At 41.9% G+C, this 14,323-nt stretch overlaps 1 protein-coding gene and 1 long non-coding RNA gene across 6 annotated transcripts; one reads left to right on the forward strand and one right to left on the reverse strand.

The window, feature by feature from the left end:
• The first annotated feature begins 2,376 nt into the window (after nucleotides 1-2,376).
• LOC109195106 (leukocyte elastase inhibitor) lies at nucleotides 2,377-12,064 on the forward strand. Of its 5 annotated transcripts, none has more exons than XM_019346584.2 (7): nucleotides 2,377-2,518; nucleotides 2,891-3,074; nucleotides 10,526-10,663; nucleotides 10,747-10,864; nucleotides 10,966-11,108; nucleotides 11,244-11,411; nucleotides 11,591-12,064. In XM_019346584.2, exons 2-7 carry the CDS (start codon nucleotides 2,907-2,909, stop codon nucleotides 11,999-12,001), a joined length of 1,146 nt encoding a protein of 381 aa, XP_019202129.1. In that variant the 5' UTR covers nucleotides 2,377-2,518; nucleotides 2,891-2,906; the 3' UTR covers nucleotides 12,002-12,064. The 5 variants fall into 5 exon arrangements, with proteins under 5 accessions (XP_019202129.1, XP_019202132.1, XP_019202130.1 ...); XM_019346587.2 differs by having other exon boundaries at nucleotides 2,425-2,560; XM_019346585.2 differs by having other exon boundaries at nucleotides 2,425-2,554.
• Nucleotides 12,065-12,214: 150 nt separating this feature from the next.
• LOC102078352 (uncharacterized) lies at nucleotides 12,215-13,747 on the reverse strand. Its single transcript, XR_001223112.3, has 2 exons — nucleotides 13,322-13,747; nucleotides 12,215-13,180 (listed from the first exon to the last, which is right to left on the reverse strand). It is a non-coding gene; the product is annotated as an uncharacterized LOC102078352 (long non-coding RNA).
• Nucleotides 13,748-14,323: the final 576 nt, after the last annotated feature.

The following is a 14,323-nucleotide window of genomic DNA, read 5'->3' on the forward strand; positions in this document are numbered from 1 at the left end:
AGGGCGGCAGCTGAGGTGAGTTTCTGTTTGAGTTTCCTGAGTTCATGTATTATTTTGAGTTCCTGAGTGACTTAAATCACACTTTCAGAGTTAGCAGTCCATGTGTGTCTTTCCTTACTGATTATTCAAATAAAAGGAGAAACCTGTGATTGATAACGGTTCATTCTCATTCTGATGGGATGAGGCCATGATGGTAGCAATCTCCAACCTCCTCTAAGCCTTCATTCAAAACAGAGAACATAGATACTGTGTCCTCCAGACTGATGAGGAAAGTCTAACTTATTATCAGGAGTCTGCATCTCTGATGGTATATTAGTCTCTATGGAGCTGGCAGCTTGCTCTAGAAAGGCTCCAGCAATGCTGAAAGGTATATACAGGTGTTAGACCAACATGTGTTTCAGGGAAGGCCTTGTATGTTACAGTATACTAAACTGCATACTGCAGCTATTACAATAGCAATGAAAAATGAGCAGCTAGCCTGTCACAAACTGGTTGTGTGCAGGCAGGAAAAGGACCCAAATGCAAACTCAGAGGTGAGTAGTCAACTAAAAAAAACACTGCTTTATTGCAGGCGTGGAGGTGATACAAAATGGAGCTAAACTAAACTGGGATTCTGAAACCTAGAGAAACACACAAACAGCTATGAGGGAGGATGCGACACGGAACTGAGTGATACGTGGACATAAATGCAGAGAAGGATCATGAGGGAAGCGAGAGCACAGCTGACAGGAATAACCATAACGAGACAGGGCAGAAGCAAACACCATGACGTACACTGATGGGAGACTATCAAAGTAAAACAGGAAGTACACAGAGACACAGACTGGAGGGGGAGAGAGAACACGAGGGAGAGCACAGACATGACAGGCTGGGGAAACATGATGGAATAAAACACAGGGAGAGGAAACAAGGCACAAGAACTCACAATTAAATAAACAGACATACAGAGGGAGACCGGGGGCAAAGACACAAGGGGGAATCTAATAAACTAAACAGAACAACCTAGGAACCAAAGAATAAATCCTTAAAGTAATAAATGAACTTAACATAATACAAAAACACAAGAAAACTGAGAACGCTGGATTAAAATGACCCAGTACCATGACATAGAATCTGAGATCACACAAAAATCTTGTAGCTGCTCTCAACGCATGTTTACAGACTGTTGTTAAAAGAAGAGGGAATGCTACAGAGTGGCAAACACGACTCTGTGCCAGCTTTTTTGAGAGATGTTGCCATCATATTTGAAAAGACTTTTCTTGCTTAAAATGATCAATTTTACACATCTGATATGTTTTCTGTGTTTTATTGAGAATAAAATGTGGGAAAATCACTGCAGTCTGTTTTTATTTTCATAGCCTCTCAACATTTTTTGAAATTGGGATTATATATTACACAAAGGGTTCAGCACCATTTCTCCTGATCTGTGTTTAACAACAGAGCATCACAGACTGATAACAACCAAGCTGCTTTTGCATATGTAGATCCTAGAGCTGCCCAATGTGGGTGAGGAGCTAAGCTTTATACATACAGCTTTGAAATGAGAAGAGTCAGCTGCAGATGAAGGAGAGACATAACTGGTTATCAGTTTGTATATAATAATAGATCCATGTGCACCGAGAGAGGTAAAGAAGCAGCAATATCAAGGAGGAATTTTGATACAGAGAGCAGGGCATCTCAACAAAATGGAAATTATGATTTTGATCTTATGATCAATTTCAATGGGCACTCCACTAAATAGTTGACTCCTCATGGGAGACACAAATATGTAAAAAAACAAACAAACTGTAAAATCGTTTTTGCCGTTGAAAGAAATGGAGTCACACTAATTCCCTAGTCTCAAACTGGCAATAAAATATTTGCTGGAACTCAGACATTGTAAAATATATGGACATGGATACAGAGGTGTGAAAAACAGAAGCCAGTGCACTGCAAGGTCCTTAAACCTGCATTCTTTTTAATGAACAGCAATCAGCATTACCTATGGTTGCAAAAAGGTCCACTTCTACAGAAGTCGTTGAGGTCAAAAAGATTACGGTTCCACAGTCAGGCCGGGCCCTCTCACAAGCTCTCTATCGCCATCTGCTGACACTCTAAAAACTCAATCACTCCAACACTGTATGTAGCTGTGTGTGCTGCTGTTCTTTCATGGAAAGGAAATTTGTAGGTTATTAGATGTTTCAGTTTTCAACATATAACATTTTCATCTCTTAATAATTAAAGTTGAAGGCTTTTTTTTTTACCATCACTTCAACATGCTTCCCATTAGCAATAAAGAAAAAAATTAGTGTTGTTGTTTCTTTGTTATTGTTTCTTTGTTTTTACATTTTACATACTCATTGCTTGAAAAAAAAAAACAAGATCAAAAAGGCCCATCATGGAGAAGAAGAAAGCTGGATACCAAAATCCCCCAGTGGCCCAAATCCTCTTCCGTAGGACCGCCCTTCCTTATTCCACCAACCTTATTTACACCCAGCAAAAGAATGCAGTTAGACTCATGTCCCACCGTGTAAATCAGGTAGTCCTCTGGATTTGTCCTCGTTTTATTTTGTGTGTGTGTATGTATAGTTTTACTTTCCTTTGTCTTCGCGTCTTGCTTTGACTTTCTTGCACACAGCAAGTAAAGCGTTTTATGTGTGTATCACTTTTGAATAAAGTAGCTTGTAGTCTCATTTAAGTGAGCAGAGAGTCGCTGCTAACAAGTTTCTCAAACGGGCTGCACCGTGTCCGGTGTCTTAGCTTCAGTGGGTGGGGGCAGCTCCGACGGTGATTTCTGTCTGTATGCGCTCTCCTCAAAAACTCTTTTTCTCGATGCTTTAATATAAAGTCTCTTGTTATGTTTTCAGTATGTAATGCTGTAGCAGTTTAAACGGTTGTTTGCATGTTACAGGAAAACACCATCAGCCATGTCCGCCGTCAGCAGCTCAAACACAGCCTTTGCCTTGGAGCTGTTCCGCACTCTGAGCCAGGCAAACCCTGCTGGGAACATCTTTGTCTCTCCTCTGAGCATTAGCTCAGCCCTGGCCATGGTCTACCTGGGAGCTAAAGGAGACACTGCAGCTCAGATGGCTCAGGTCAGCTCACTGTCACTTGTTACCTGCACCACGCTGTCAGTTTATCAGCTAGCATGACTGTGCAACTTCAAACTCTCCTTGCATTTAAAAGCAGTCACTCAAGTAAGTTGTAGTAACAATTTTTTAAAGGATATTTCCCTCTTTTATTGTTGTGTTTTTTTTTTTTTTTTTTTTTTTTTTTTTTTTTTTTTTTTTAAATTGTAGTTAGTTTTCCAATTCTAATGTCATTTCAGTTAATTTAAGATTTTATTTCAAAAGTCTTGTTTCTATTTTTATTTTGGTTAACTAAGATGTTTTGGTGCTAAACCAAATACTTTACACTTGCAGCTTTTCTAGTGTTGATGTTAATGGGCAAATAAGAACCACTGTAAAACACGTAGTGCCCCTGAGCCTTAACTCTATGTGCAAATAACATATATCAAACTGGCTTTACACACAGTAGAAAAAGAAGTAGATCTTCCACATGTTCATCCCACGTTAGTGTGTCGAAAACAAGTCATTATTTAAGATTGTGACAAGAATAAGCACCCATCCACACTGTAGACTATATTCATACAGGCATTCATACATACAGACATAGATGAATGCTGGGTATACGAGTCTGGACTAAGCCTTCTGTCAGAAAGACCGCAGGAGTTGGGTTAACTGTCTTTAACTAAGTTCCACAGAAGAATTGTTTACCTCAGAGATCTTTCCAGGCTCAATCCAAATTTGGAGCAGCCATACTTGAACTTCTTGTTGTGGAGTATACAGCAGGTGTGACTTATGAGCATGGTTTTCTGAAAACAGAAACAGGCGATTCCGTAATTAGTAGAGTCACAGATAACTACAAAAACAATCATATCTACTCAACACCGCAATATCTCACAGTGTCCACAAGGGGTCACTGTAGACCAGTGTTTCCCAACCACTGTGCCGCTGCGCATCGGTGTGCAGTGAGAGATGATCAGGTGTTAGCTGGTTCCACCTGATTAGCACTCACTCGTGTGAGTAACGTGCAGAACAATTACATTCTCTTCCACTAGAGGACAGTACAACTACCTGCTCTAATTAAATAAGTTGCAAACTGCCAGTAAAGCAGAAGAAAACGAAGCAGAAATTACATAATGGTCATGCTGTGAGACGACACAGTGCGTAATAGCAACAGAAAAGAAAAAATAGTCAATCTGACCCGGGCCCTGGAGAAAATTCTCACCCGGATGAAGGCCCTAGCATGAATAGTGGCCAGAAGAAAGCAAAAAGAGTTACACTGGGGATAACCTGAGCTAATTCTTCTATACCTGAGCTAATTCTTCTATACCTGGTGCGCGGGGAAAAACTGTCAATATGCTTTTTGTGTCATTTTGTTTGGTGGTGGGCCATGTGATATTTTTCTTATTATTATTTTTATATTTATTTAAGTAAGTAAGTAAAGTTTATTAAGCGCTTTTCATAGACCGTCACAAAGCGCTGTACACAAAGATTAAAATAAACAGAAAGTTAAGTAACAAAATAGACAATATACACAATATAAAAGGTTAATAGTAAATAAAAAATTTAAAAAGCATTGATCAACAGAAGGTTGTTTAAAAAGAAAAGTTTTTAACTGCTTTTTAAAGGATTCCACAGAGTCAGCCAAACGTAGTTGTGGTGGCAAACTATTCCACAGCCTTGGTGCCACAGACTGAAAGGCTCTGTCCCCTTTGGTCTTCAGTCGTGTATGGGTAACAACCAACAAACTCTGAGTCTGTGAGCGGAGACAAGGAGCAGCAATATATCATATAAGAAGCTTGGATAAATAATCTGGGGCCTGGCCATTTAGTGTTAAATAGGGATGGGTACCAGTATCCGGTGCCATAACAGCACCGGATACAACATAAACGGTAGTAACCAGACCAAAAAGCAGCGCACATTTCGGTGCTTTATTTCGGTGCTTTTTTTTTTCTGGAGATGTCATACACTTTGGATTCTAGCCAATCATTTTACCTTTCCAAGGATAGTAGGAGGACCCAGGTACGTACGTTCTTTTAGAGCAGAGCTACAAAAATGCCCAAGGCGAAGCGCTCAAAAGTCTGGCTGTACTTCACAGCAAAAGATGCAAACTCAGCAGCCTGCAACAAGTGCTTTAAGGTGATACTGTGCAAAGGAGGTAACTCCTCGAATCTGATGAAACACCTGGCGACGCATAGCGTTTTTTTGTTTTTTAAAGCCGAGAAATGCACCGTATTTGATAGCTTGCTGCAAGACCTCACACCGAGCACATCTACTGCGGGTGTGGTGCCTGTTATCGGACGCAGAGTTAGCAACATCCCCCAAGAACCCGAAGAGTAGAGTCCTGGCCCCTAGCCCTGCCAGTGTAGCAGAAATGATGACGGATGATGATGGTGGCAGCAGCAGCCGTTCTTCTCTGCATGAGTAGCTTAATGTTGTTCGTGTGTAATTTACATTGAGTAGGCTAACCACGTTATTACATTAATGCACGTAAGGTGAACTAGCAAACACCGTCGTAGTTACATGCGGCTGTCTTCTTGTTTGATAGAGTGATACCATACAGTGGCTTGCAAAAGTATTCGGCCCCCTTGAACTTCTCCACATTTTGTCACATTACAGCCACAAACATGAATCAATTTTATTGGAATTCCATGTGAAAGACCAATACAAAGTGGTGTACACGTGAGAAGTGGAACGAAAATCATACATGATTCCAAACATTTTTTACAAATAAATAACTGCAAAGTGGGGTGTGCGTAATTATTCAGCTCCCTTTGGTCTGAGTGCAGTCAGTTGCCCATAGACATTGCCTGATGAGTGCTAATGACTAAATCGAGTGCACCTGTGTGTAATCTAATGTCAGTACAAATACAGCTGCTCTGTGACGGCCTCAAAGTTTGAAGAGGAAATTGAAAGGAAAAGTCGATCTTGTGTCAGCATTTCATTTTCACAGCTCGACTGAATACCCTGGGTATATTCATGTGTTCACGGATGGTGCTAAAAGTCCAGATACTGGGATTACAGGGTTTGGAATAGCAGTTCCATCCAAAAATATTGAAATAAACAGACGCACTTCGGATGGCCTTTCAGTGTACACAGTTGAAATGGTAGCAATTTTGGTAGCATTGAAATGGATAGAGTGTTCAAAACTCAGGCAGGTAGTAGTATGCTCTGACTCAGCAGCTGTTCTTTCAAGTCTACAATCATTTTGTTCGAAGACAAGGCAGGGTATGCTGTTTACTATTCTGGAGACTATAAGCAGAATAAGGTGTTGTGGTGGCAATATTCACTTTCTTTGGGTGCCAGCTCATGTAGGAATCAGTGGAAATGAAAAGGTGGATAGGTTGGCAAAAGGAGCATTGACTAAACATAGGACTGAGATGGAAATTAAAAGTAGCGGATCTGAAGCAAAGGGTATTGTTTGGAGGCAGGTTGTTCGGGAGTGGCAGGAGCGGTGGGATTCAGGGAGTAAGGGCAGGCACTTGTATCATTTTAAGAAGGAGGTGGCAGGGTGTAGGTTGTATGGGGGTGATAGGAGAGAAGAGGTGGTCATTACCAGGCTTAGACTGGGACATTGTGCGTTAAATAAAACACTACAGATGATAGGAGAACATGAGACGGGGCTTTGTGGGGTGTGCCAGGAGGAGGAGGAGACGGTAGAGCATGTAATACTGCGGTGCAAGGGTTATGATGTGGAGAGAAAAGTTCTGCAGAATAGATTGAGGGAGCGGGGAATCGGGGAATTTAATCTGAAGAGTGTGTTGGAGGGTAGTAGGGCACAGGTGAGGGACTTGGTGGGGTTTTTGAAGGCTATAGGTGTGTATGAAAGAGTGTGAGGGTTTTTGTTTGTTTGTTTTTTGTTTTTTGATACAGATTGTAAGCTCACTGTCTGATCCATACTCCGGAACAGTAGGAGGCGGTAATGCTCCTTTTACGTTGGTTGCCAACCGCCGTTAAAACAAAGAAGAAGAAGAAGAAGAAGGCCTCAAAAGTTGTCTAAGAGAATATTGGGAGCAACAACACCATGAAGTCCAAAGAACACACCAGACAGGTCAGGGATAAAGTTATTGAGAAATTTAAAACAGGCTTAGGCTACAAAAAGATTTCCCAAGCCTTGAACATCCCACGGAGCACTGTTCAAGCCATCATTCAGAAATGGAAGGAGTATGGCACAACTGTAAACCTACCAAGACAAGGCCGTCCACCTAAACTCACAGGCCGAACAAGGAGAGCGCTGATCAGAAATGCAGCCAAGAGGCCCATGGTGACTGTGGACGAGCTGCAGAGATCTACAGCTCAGGTGGGGGAATCTGTCCATAGGACAACTATTAGTCGTGCACTGCACAAAGTTGGCCTTTATGGAAGAGTGGCAAGAAGAAAGCCATTGTTAACAGAAAACCATAAGAAGTCCGTTTGCAGTTTGCCACAAGCCATGTGGGGGACACAGCAAACGTGGAAGAAGGTGCTCTGGTCAGATGAGACCAAAATGGAACTTTTTGGCCAAAATGCAAAATGCTATGTGTGGCGGAAAACTAACACTGCACATCACTCTGAACACACCATCCCCACTGTCAAATATGGTGGTGGCAGCATCATGCTCTGGGGGTGCTTCTCTTCAGCAGGGACAGGGAAGCTGGTCAGACTTGATGGGAAGATGGATGGAGCCAAATACAGGGCAATCTTGGAAGAAAACCTCTTGGAGTCTGCAAAAGACTTGAGACTGGGGTGGAGGTTCACCTTCCAGCAGGACAACGACCCTAAACATAAAGCCAGGGCAACAATGGAATGGTTTAAAACAAAACATGTGTGTTAGAATGGCCCAGTCAAAGTCCAGATCTAAATCCAATCGAGAATCTGTGGTAAGATCTGAAAACTGCTGTTCACAGACGCTGTCCATCTAATCTGAGTGAGCTGGAGCTGTTTTGCAAAGAAGAATGGGCAAGAATTTCAGTCTCTAGATGTGCAAAGCTGGTAGAGACATACCCTAAAAGACTGGCAGCTGTAATTGCAGCAAAAGGTGGTTCTACAAAGTGTTGACTCAGGGGGCTGAATAATTACGCACACCCCACTTTGCAGTTATTTATTTGTAAAAAATGTTTGGAATCATGTATGATTTTCGTTCCACTTCTCACATGTACACCACTTTGTATTGGTCTTTCACGTGGAATTCAATAAAATTGATTCATGTTTGTGGCTGTAATGTGACAAAATGTGGAGAAGTTCAAGGGGGCCGAATACTTTTGCAAGCCACTGTATATGCCCTATAGCTGCACAAAAGGCTAACATTGTTATCTTTTTACAAACAAAACAGCTAAACATGAGAAGTTTTAGGACAAAGTTTGTGTTTTCCGTTGTTTAAGCACCGGTTCCAACCAAAGGAGGTATGTTGTATCAATAGAAAAGGCTAACTTGGTTATCGTCTTGATGCATTCTCAATCATCCAGGAAAGTAAATCTCCAAAAGTTGAATCTGTTCATCTGGACGTAGCGTTTTGTGGGAGAAACGTTTCGTCACTCATCCAAGTGACTTCTTCAGTCTCAGCTGACTGCAGGTTTCTCCAAACCTTATAAAAACAGTACATTTGCATAATGACTGAAACCAGCCCACTGAAGGAACAATGGGCTGTGAGGTCAGTTCCTTAATCATAATTATGCAAATTCCCCTTACCATTGATCAACAATCACTGACCAAAACCCACTGATCAAAGAACACTGATCAATGGCCATGAGTACCATTCACAGAGAGTTGGGGAATGGCTGCAGTTGAGACGCATTTTTTCTAAACACCGGGTCTCTGTGGCTCTTAAACCCCAAAATACGCTGCGCCAAAAACTGGTCCACCCCAAGGATCGGGTCCCCCGACACAAACAGAGTAACATAGTGTACGCTGTTAAGTGCCAGGAGGATTGCCAGGATTTATACATCGGGGAAACCAAACAACCTCTAGCGAAGCGGATGGCACAACACAGAAGAGCAACCTCATCAGGCCAGGACTCTGCAGTCTATTTACACCTACAGGCCAGTGGACACTCTTTCAACGATGAGGATGTACACATCCTGGACAGGGAAGAATGCTGGTTTGAGCGCGGAGTCAAGGAGGCCATTTACGTGAAAAGGGAAAGACCATCTCTGAATCGAGGAGGGGGCCTAAGGTTACATCTTTCGCCATCTTACAATGCTGTGATTGCAGCCATTCCCCAACTCTCTGTGAATGGTACTCATAGCCATTGATCAGTGGGTTTTGGTCAGTGATTGTTGATCAATGGTCATGGGAATTTGCATAATTATGATTAAGGAACTGACCTCACAGCCCATTGTTCCTTCAGTGGGCTGGTTTCAGTCATTATGCAAATGTACTGTTTTTATAAGGTTTGGAGAAACCTGCAGTCAGCTGAGACTGAAGAAGTCACTTGGATGAGTGACGAAACGTTTCTCCTACAAAACGCTATGTCCAGATGAACAGATTCAACTTTTGGAGAATAACTTGGTTATCATTTTGCAGAAAAAAAGAGACTGCTAAAAATAAAAACATAAGAGGTTTTTGGACAAAGTTTGTGTTCTCCATTCTTTAAGCACCGGTTCGAGCACCAGTTTAAGCACCGGCACTGTTTCAAAAGTACCGGTTTGGCACCGGTATCGGATAAAACCTAAACGATACCCATCCCTAGTGTTAAAACAAGAATTTTAAAACTAATTCTAAAATAATTTGGGAGCCAATGTAAGGAATGTAAAATAGGAGTAATGTGAACACGCTTGCTAGAACGTGTTAGTAGTCTGGCCGCTGCATTTTGTATAGCTTGGAGGCGAGAAAGAGATGAGTTGTCCAAGCTGGTAAACAGAGCATTACAATAATCTAAACGCGATGACACAAATGCATGAACAATTTTTTCCAGTTCAGCGCAGGAGACCATTTTTCACAGTTTAGAAATGTTCCTTAAATGAAAGAAACAGGAACGAGACAGAGGTTTTACATGTGAGTCCAGGCCCAGAGAAGAATCAAATATTACTTCCAGATTTAGAATATTTGACTTAGGAGAAGAACAGAAAGGGGCAATAACCTGACTCATTTTAGAATGTAGTTCAGGAGGAGCTATGATCATGGTCTGTCTTCTCCATGTTTAATACAAGGTAGCTGCTAGAATGCCAATCAGAGACCTGAGTTAAGCACTGGACTAGGGTGGACAGCCGATCCAGCTGATGAGGCTTAAAGGACATATGCAGCTGAATGTCATCGGCATAGAAATTATAAGAAATGTCACTAAACGATTGAATAATGCCAGCTGAAGGAAGCATGTAAAAAGAAAATAATAATGGACCCAAAACTGAACCCTGTGGAACTCCGCAGGTTAGGGGGGCAATGTTGTTTTTTTGCTGAAAGAATAAAGTTGTCCACTTTCTGCCTATTGGACCATAAATGGTTAAATTAGGGTCACTCAGGCTCAGTGTCACATCCTTTCAGTCTTTGTCTTCAATGCCACACAGGCCCTCTCATTCAGCTCAGGTGAAGGCGTCCATGCAGACTTCCAGAAACTGAACGCTGACATCAACTCACCGTCTGCATCCTACATCCTGAAACTAGCCAACCGTCTTTATGGAGAAAACACTGCCCACTTCCTCCCAGTGAGTGTCCACATCAATGATTCTCTTCATAAAGTTCTTCATTACAAAGACTGGATTAATAAACAGATGTCTGCTCTCTGCAGGACTTCCTTGAAGCCACACAGAAGTACTACCAGGCAGACCTGAAGACTGTGGACTTCATCGGAGCTCCAGAGGTGTGCAGAGCAGAGATCAACAGCTGGGTCGAGCAGCAGACAGAAAGTGAGAATGTGCATCTTCCACAGCCTGAACAGCAGGGAATCATTTTAGCATCCTCTGTGGATTATAACGAAATATTGTTGTGTTTCTGTATTTCCTGTCAGATAAGATAAAAGACCTTCTGAAGCCAGGAACAGTCAATGCGGATACCAGACTGGCTCTGGTCAATGCTGTCTACTTCAAGGGCAACTGGAGGAACCCATTTGATGAGGCAAACACCAAAGAGATGCCCTTTAAAGTCAAACGGGTAGAAAGTTAACTGAAGGTTACAAAATCTGGACACAAAGTCTGAATACAGAAAACTGTTTAAAATGTTTAAGGTAAGCACCATCAGAAGCTTTATAGTAACATGATCTGATCGCCTGGATTTCCTGTGTGTCAGAATGAGACCGTACCAGTCCAGATGATGCACCAGAGGAAGAAGCTTCCCTACAACTACATTCCTGACCATGATTTGCAGATCCTGGAGCTGCCCTATGTGGGTGAGGAGCTCAGCATGTTCATTCTGCTGCCTAAGGAGTCCTCAGATGGCTCAGACCCTCTGCTGAAGGTACACAGCCTAGAAACAAGTTCCTGTAAAGAAAAGCCACAAAAACTCTTCTGCTTCACTTTAGTTTACTTTATTAAATTTCATCATTCAAGAATTTAAGTCAGCTCCTGATTTCATGTATAAAATGAATGTAAATGGGAGCAAAAGAAATATGACAACATGTATTAACTGTGTTCCAGCTGGAGAAGGAGCTAACACAGGAGAGGCTGAATGAATGGACCGACAGGAAAAACATGGAAGTTGATTCAGAAGTTATCCTTCACCTGCCAAAGTTCAAGCTGGAGGAAGACTACGAGCTGAATGAAGCTCTGGCTAAACTGGGTATGAAGGACGTGTTCTGTGGAAGAAGGGCTGACCTGTCTGGCATGAATGGGAAAAGGGGGCTCTTCCTGTCTACGGTGGCCCACAAGGCCTTTGTGGAGGTTAATGAGGAGGGCACGGAGGCCGCTGCAGCCACAGGTGTTGTGATCAGGCTTCTTTGTTATATACCAGACACACACTTCAGAGCAGATCACCCCTTCCTCTTCTTCATCAGACACAATAAGACCAAGTCCATCCTGTTCTTTGGCAGATTCTCATCTCCTCAGTAGACAGAAGCAGCAGAGGAAGATGATGTTGCAATTCAAATAAAAATATTTCTGAAATAAAGTAAATGGAGTTTTTGTGTTGTGATGTTTTGCTAATTATGAAACTATTTTTCATGTAAAAAATTAATATTTTTTCCATTTTTTATAAAATAGGTGGTACTTGTATGGAAGCACAAGTTCTAGCAGACACTAATGATGTAAGTCAACTGAAATCTGAAAATGCACTTCCACTAGACAAGTTAGCTAGCTTGGAATTTAGAAATAAATGTTCCTCTGCGCAGTTTAGATATTCACCTGTGAAAAGTTTCTGATAAGTCAAGCAGCAAGACTACAAAACAAACGAGGACACAGATCTAATCAGAAAAGTATAAAACACATATGTGATGCCAATTATGAGATATTGGCCTTAAAATAAAAAATAAATCCCAACATCATATAAAACTTTGAACAGCTGGGTGGAGGAGAGAAAAACTCTCCTAGACAGTTGGAGAGTAGTGTGGAGCAAATGTTATTTTTATGTTCCCCAGGCTGAGAGCAACAGTTATTAGATGCTTCTGGTCATTTACAAATGACATTTTCATTTCTTAATAATTAAAGTTGAAGGATTTTTACCGTAACTTCAACCAGCGTCCCATTACAAATGAATCTATAAAGTGTCATTAACTCTGTTATAATGTCTGTGGTATCATTCCATCACTTTTTATTTTGTGCACATCAGAGCATAGTGTAATTCAAGTCGTTATGAGAAGCCCCTCCTTGAGGTTCCTTTTCAGCCTTCTAAAAATTCTTACAATTAAGAAACTTTTCAGGCCAGATCAGAGAGTAAAGTATTTTATAGAGGAAAGCACATATGCATGTCACGGATGTATACTAGAAGGGAACTAAAACGGAAATAGAGCAGGGGATGATCACGGGAACAGAAAGATGTGTAAACCCGGTTAAAATAGTCAATAAAAATACACTTTACTTACAGCATTAAAAAATACTCTGATCAGGGAAGAGAATAATCGAAACAACGTAAAACTCAGCACAATTTTAAAAAAAAAAGAAAAAAAAAAAGTGTTCCTCAGTCAGCGAGCCAAAGTCCCAAGGGTCCAAATCGGAATCCGCCACACTTCTTGTGTCCACCAGTAGGGCCAGGCCGCCAGCGTCCTTCGTCGGGCCACCCCGCTCCCGCTTCTGCTAAGCACAGGAGAGCAGCGACAGTCACTCTTCTTAATTTACCGGGGCGTCTTTATGAATCTTAACAGTCGGAACTTACCCCGGGAGGGCAGAGCTCCAAACTGCGGCCGCCACCGTGGAAGAAGTCTGCCATGAACTTACCAAGGGCCCGCTCTCTTCTCCTGCGGCCGCGCCCTGCCGCCAATTGGCGCTCCATGGCTCTCCCTGCCTTTGGCTGCGCCTGCCGCCACGCTACTCAATGGCTCTCTCCTCCTGCCCTCCGTCCGGCCACGTCCCCTTTTCCGACCTGACAGGCCCTCTTTTTGGCCTCTCGCTGCCAACAAAGGAGGCCTGATTGATTGCTGTCCCCTGTGCCCTCCAGGTTATCTAATTAGTTAGGGAAAGCAGGGGGGAGGAGTCTCTCCGGAGGACGTCGCAATAAATACAGTAAAAGCATGCAAAAAAGGAAAAATACACTCAATATCAACCACAACAAAGAATAGAATAGTATAGAATTCAACTTTATTGCCATTGCTCACACAAGGCAACGAAATGCAGTTTGCATTCATCCAGAAAGTGCTTTAGTGCTTTAGCAATAATATATTCCTTTATTTCTTTTAACTTCTACTGTATTTTGTAACCTATACAATTGTCTCCCTCTAGATTCATTATCCCACGCCATTTTCCATAACTTGTTACTTTCACTCCAAACTATACACTTCCCTTCAGATTTAGATAATGGTATCTGTACCTCTATGTCTACTCTTTTAATAACTTTCTTAGCCATTCTATCTGCTCTTTCATTACCCATAATGCCTATATGAGCTGGTGTCCACATTATTACTACACGTTTGCCCTGTTTACACACTGTATGGTGAGCAAATATAACTTCATACAGAATATTCTGATGATTACTTGTATTCCCATTTTCTATGCTTAACACCGCTGACAATGAATCAGTGCATATGTCACACAGTGGAAAATTGTGTTTTTATATTTTGTTTTGAATGGTAAATGGTAAATGGCCTGTATTTATATAGCGCCTTACTAGTCCCTAAGGACCCCAAAGCGCTTTACATATCCAGACATCCACCCATTCACACACACATTCACACACTGGTGATGGCAAGCTACATAGTAGCCACAGCCACCCTGGGGCGCACT

This window comes from Oreochromis niloticus, linkage group LG17 (assembly GCF_001858045.2).
Source record: "Oreochromis niloticus isolate F11D_XX linkage group LG17, O_niloticus_UMD_NMBU, whole genome shotgun sequence".
NCBI classification, from domain to species: Eukaryota; Metazoa; Chordata; class Actinopteri; order Cichliformes; family Cichlidae; genus Oreochromis; species Oreochromis niloticus.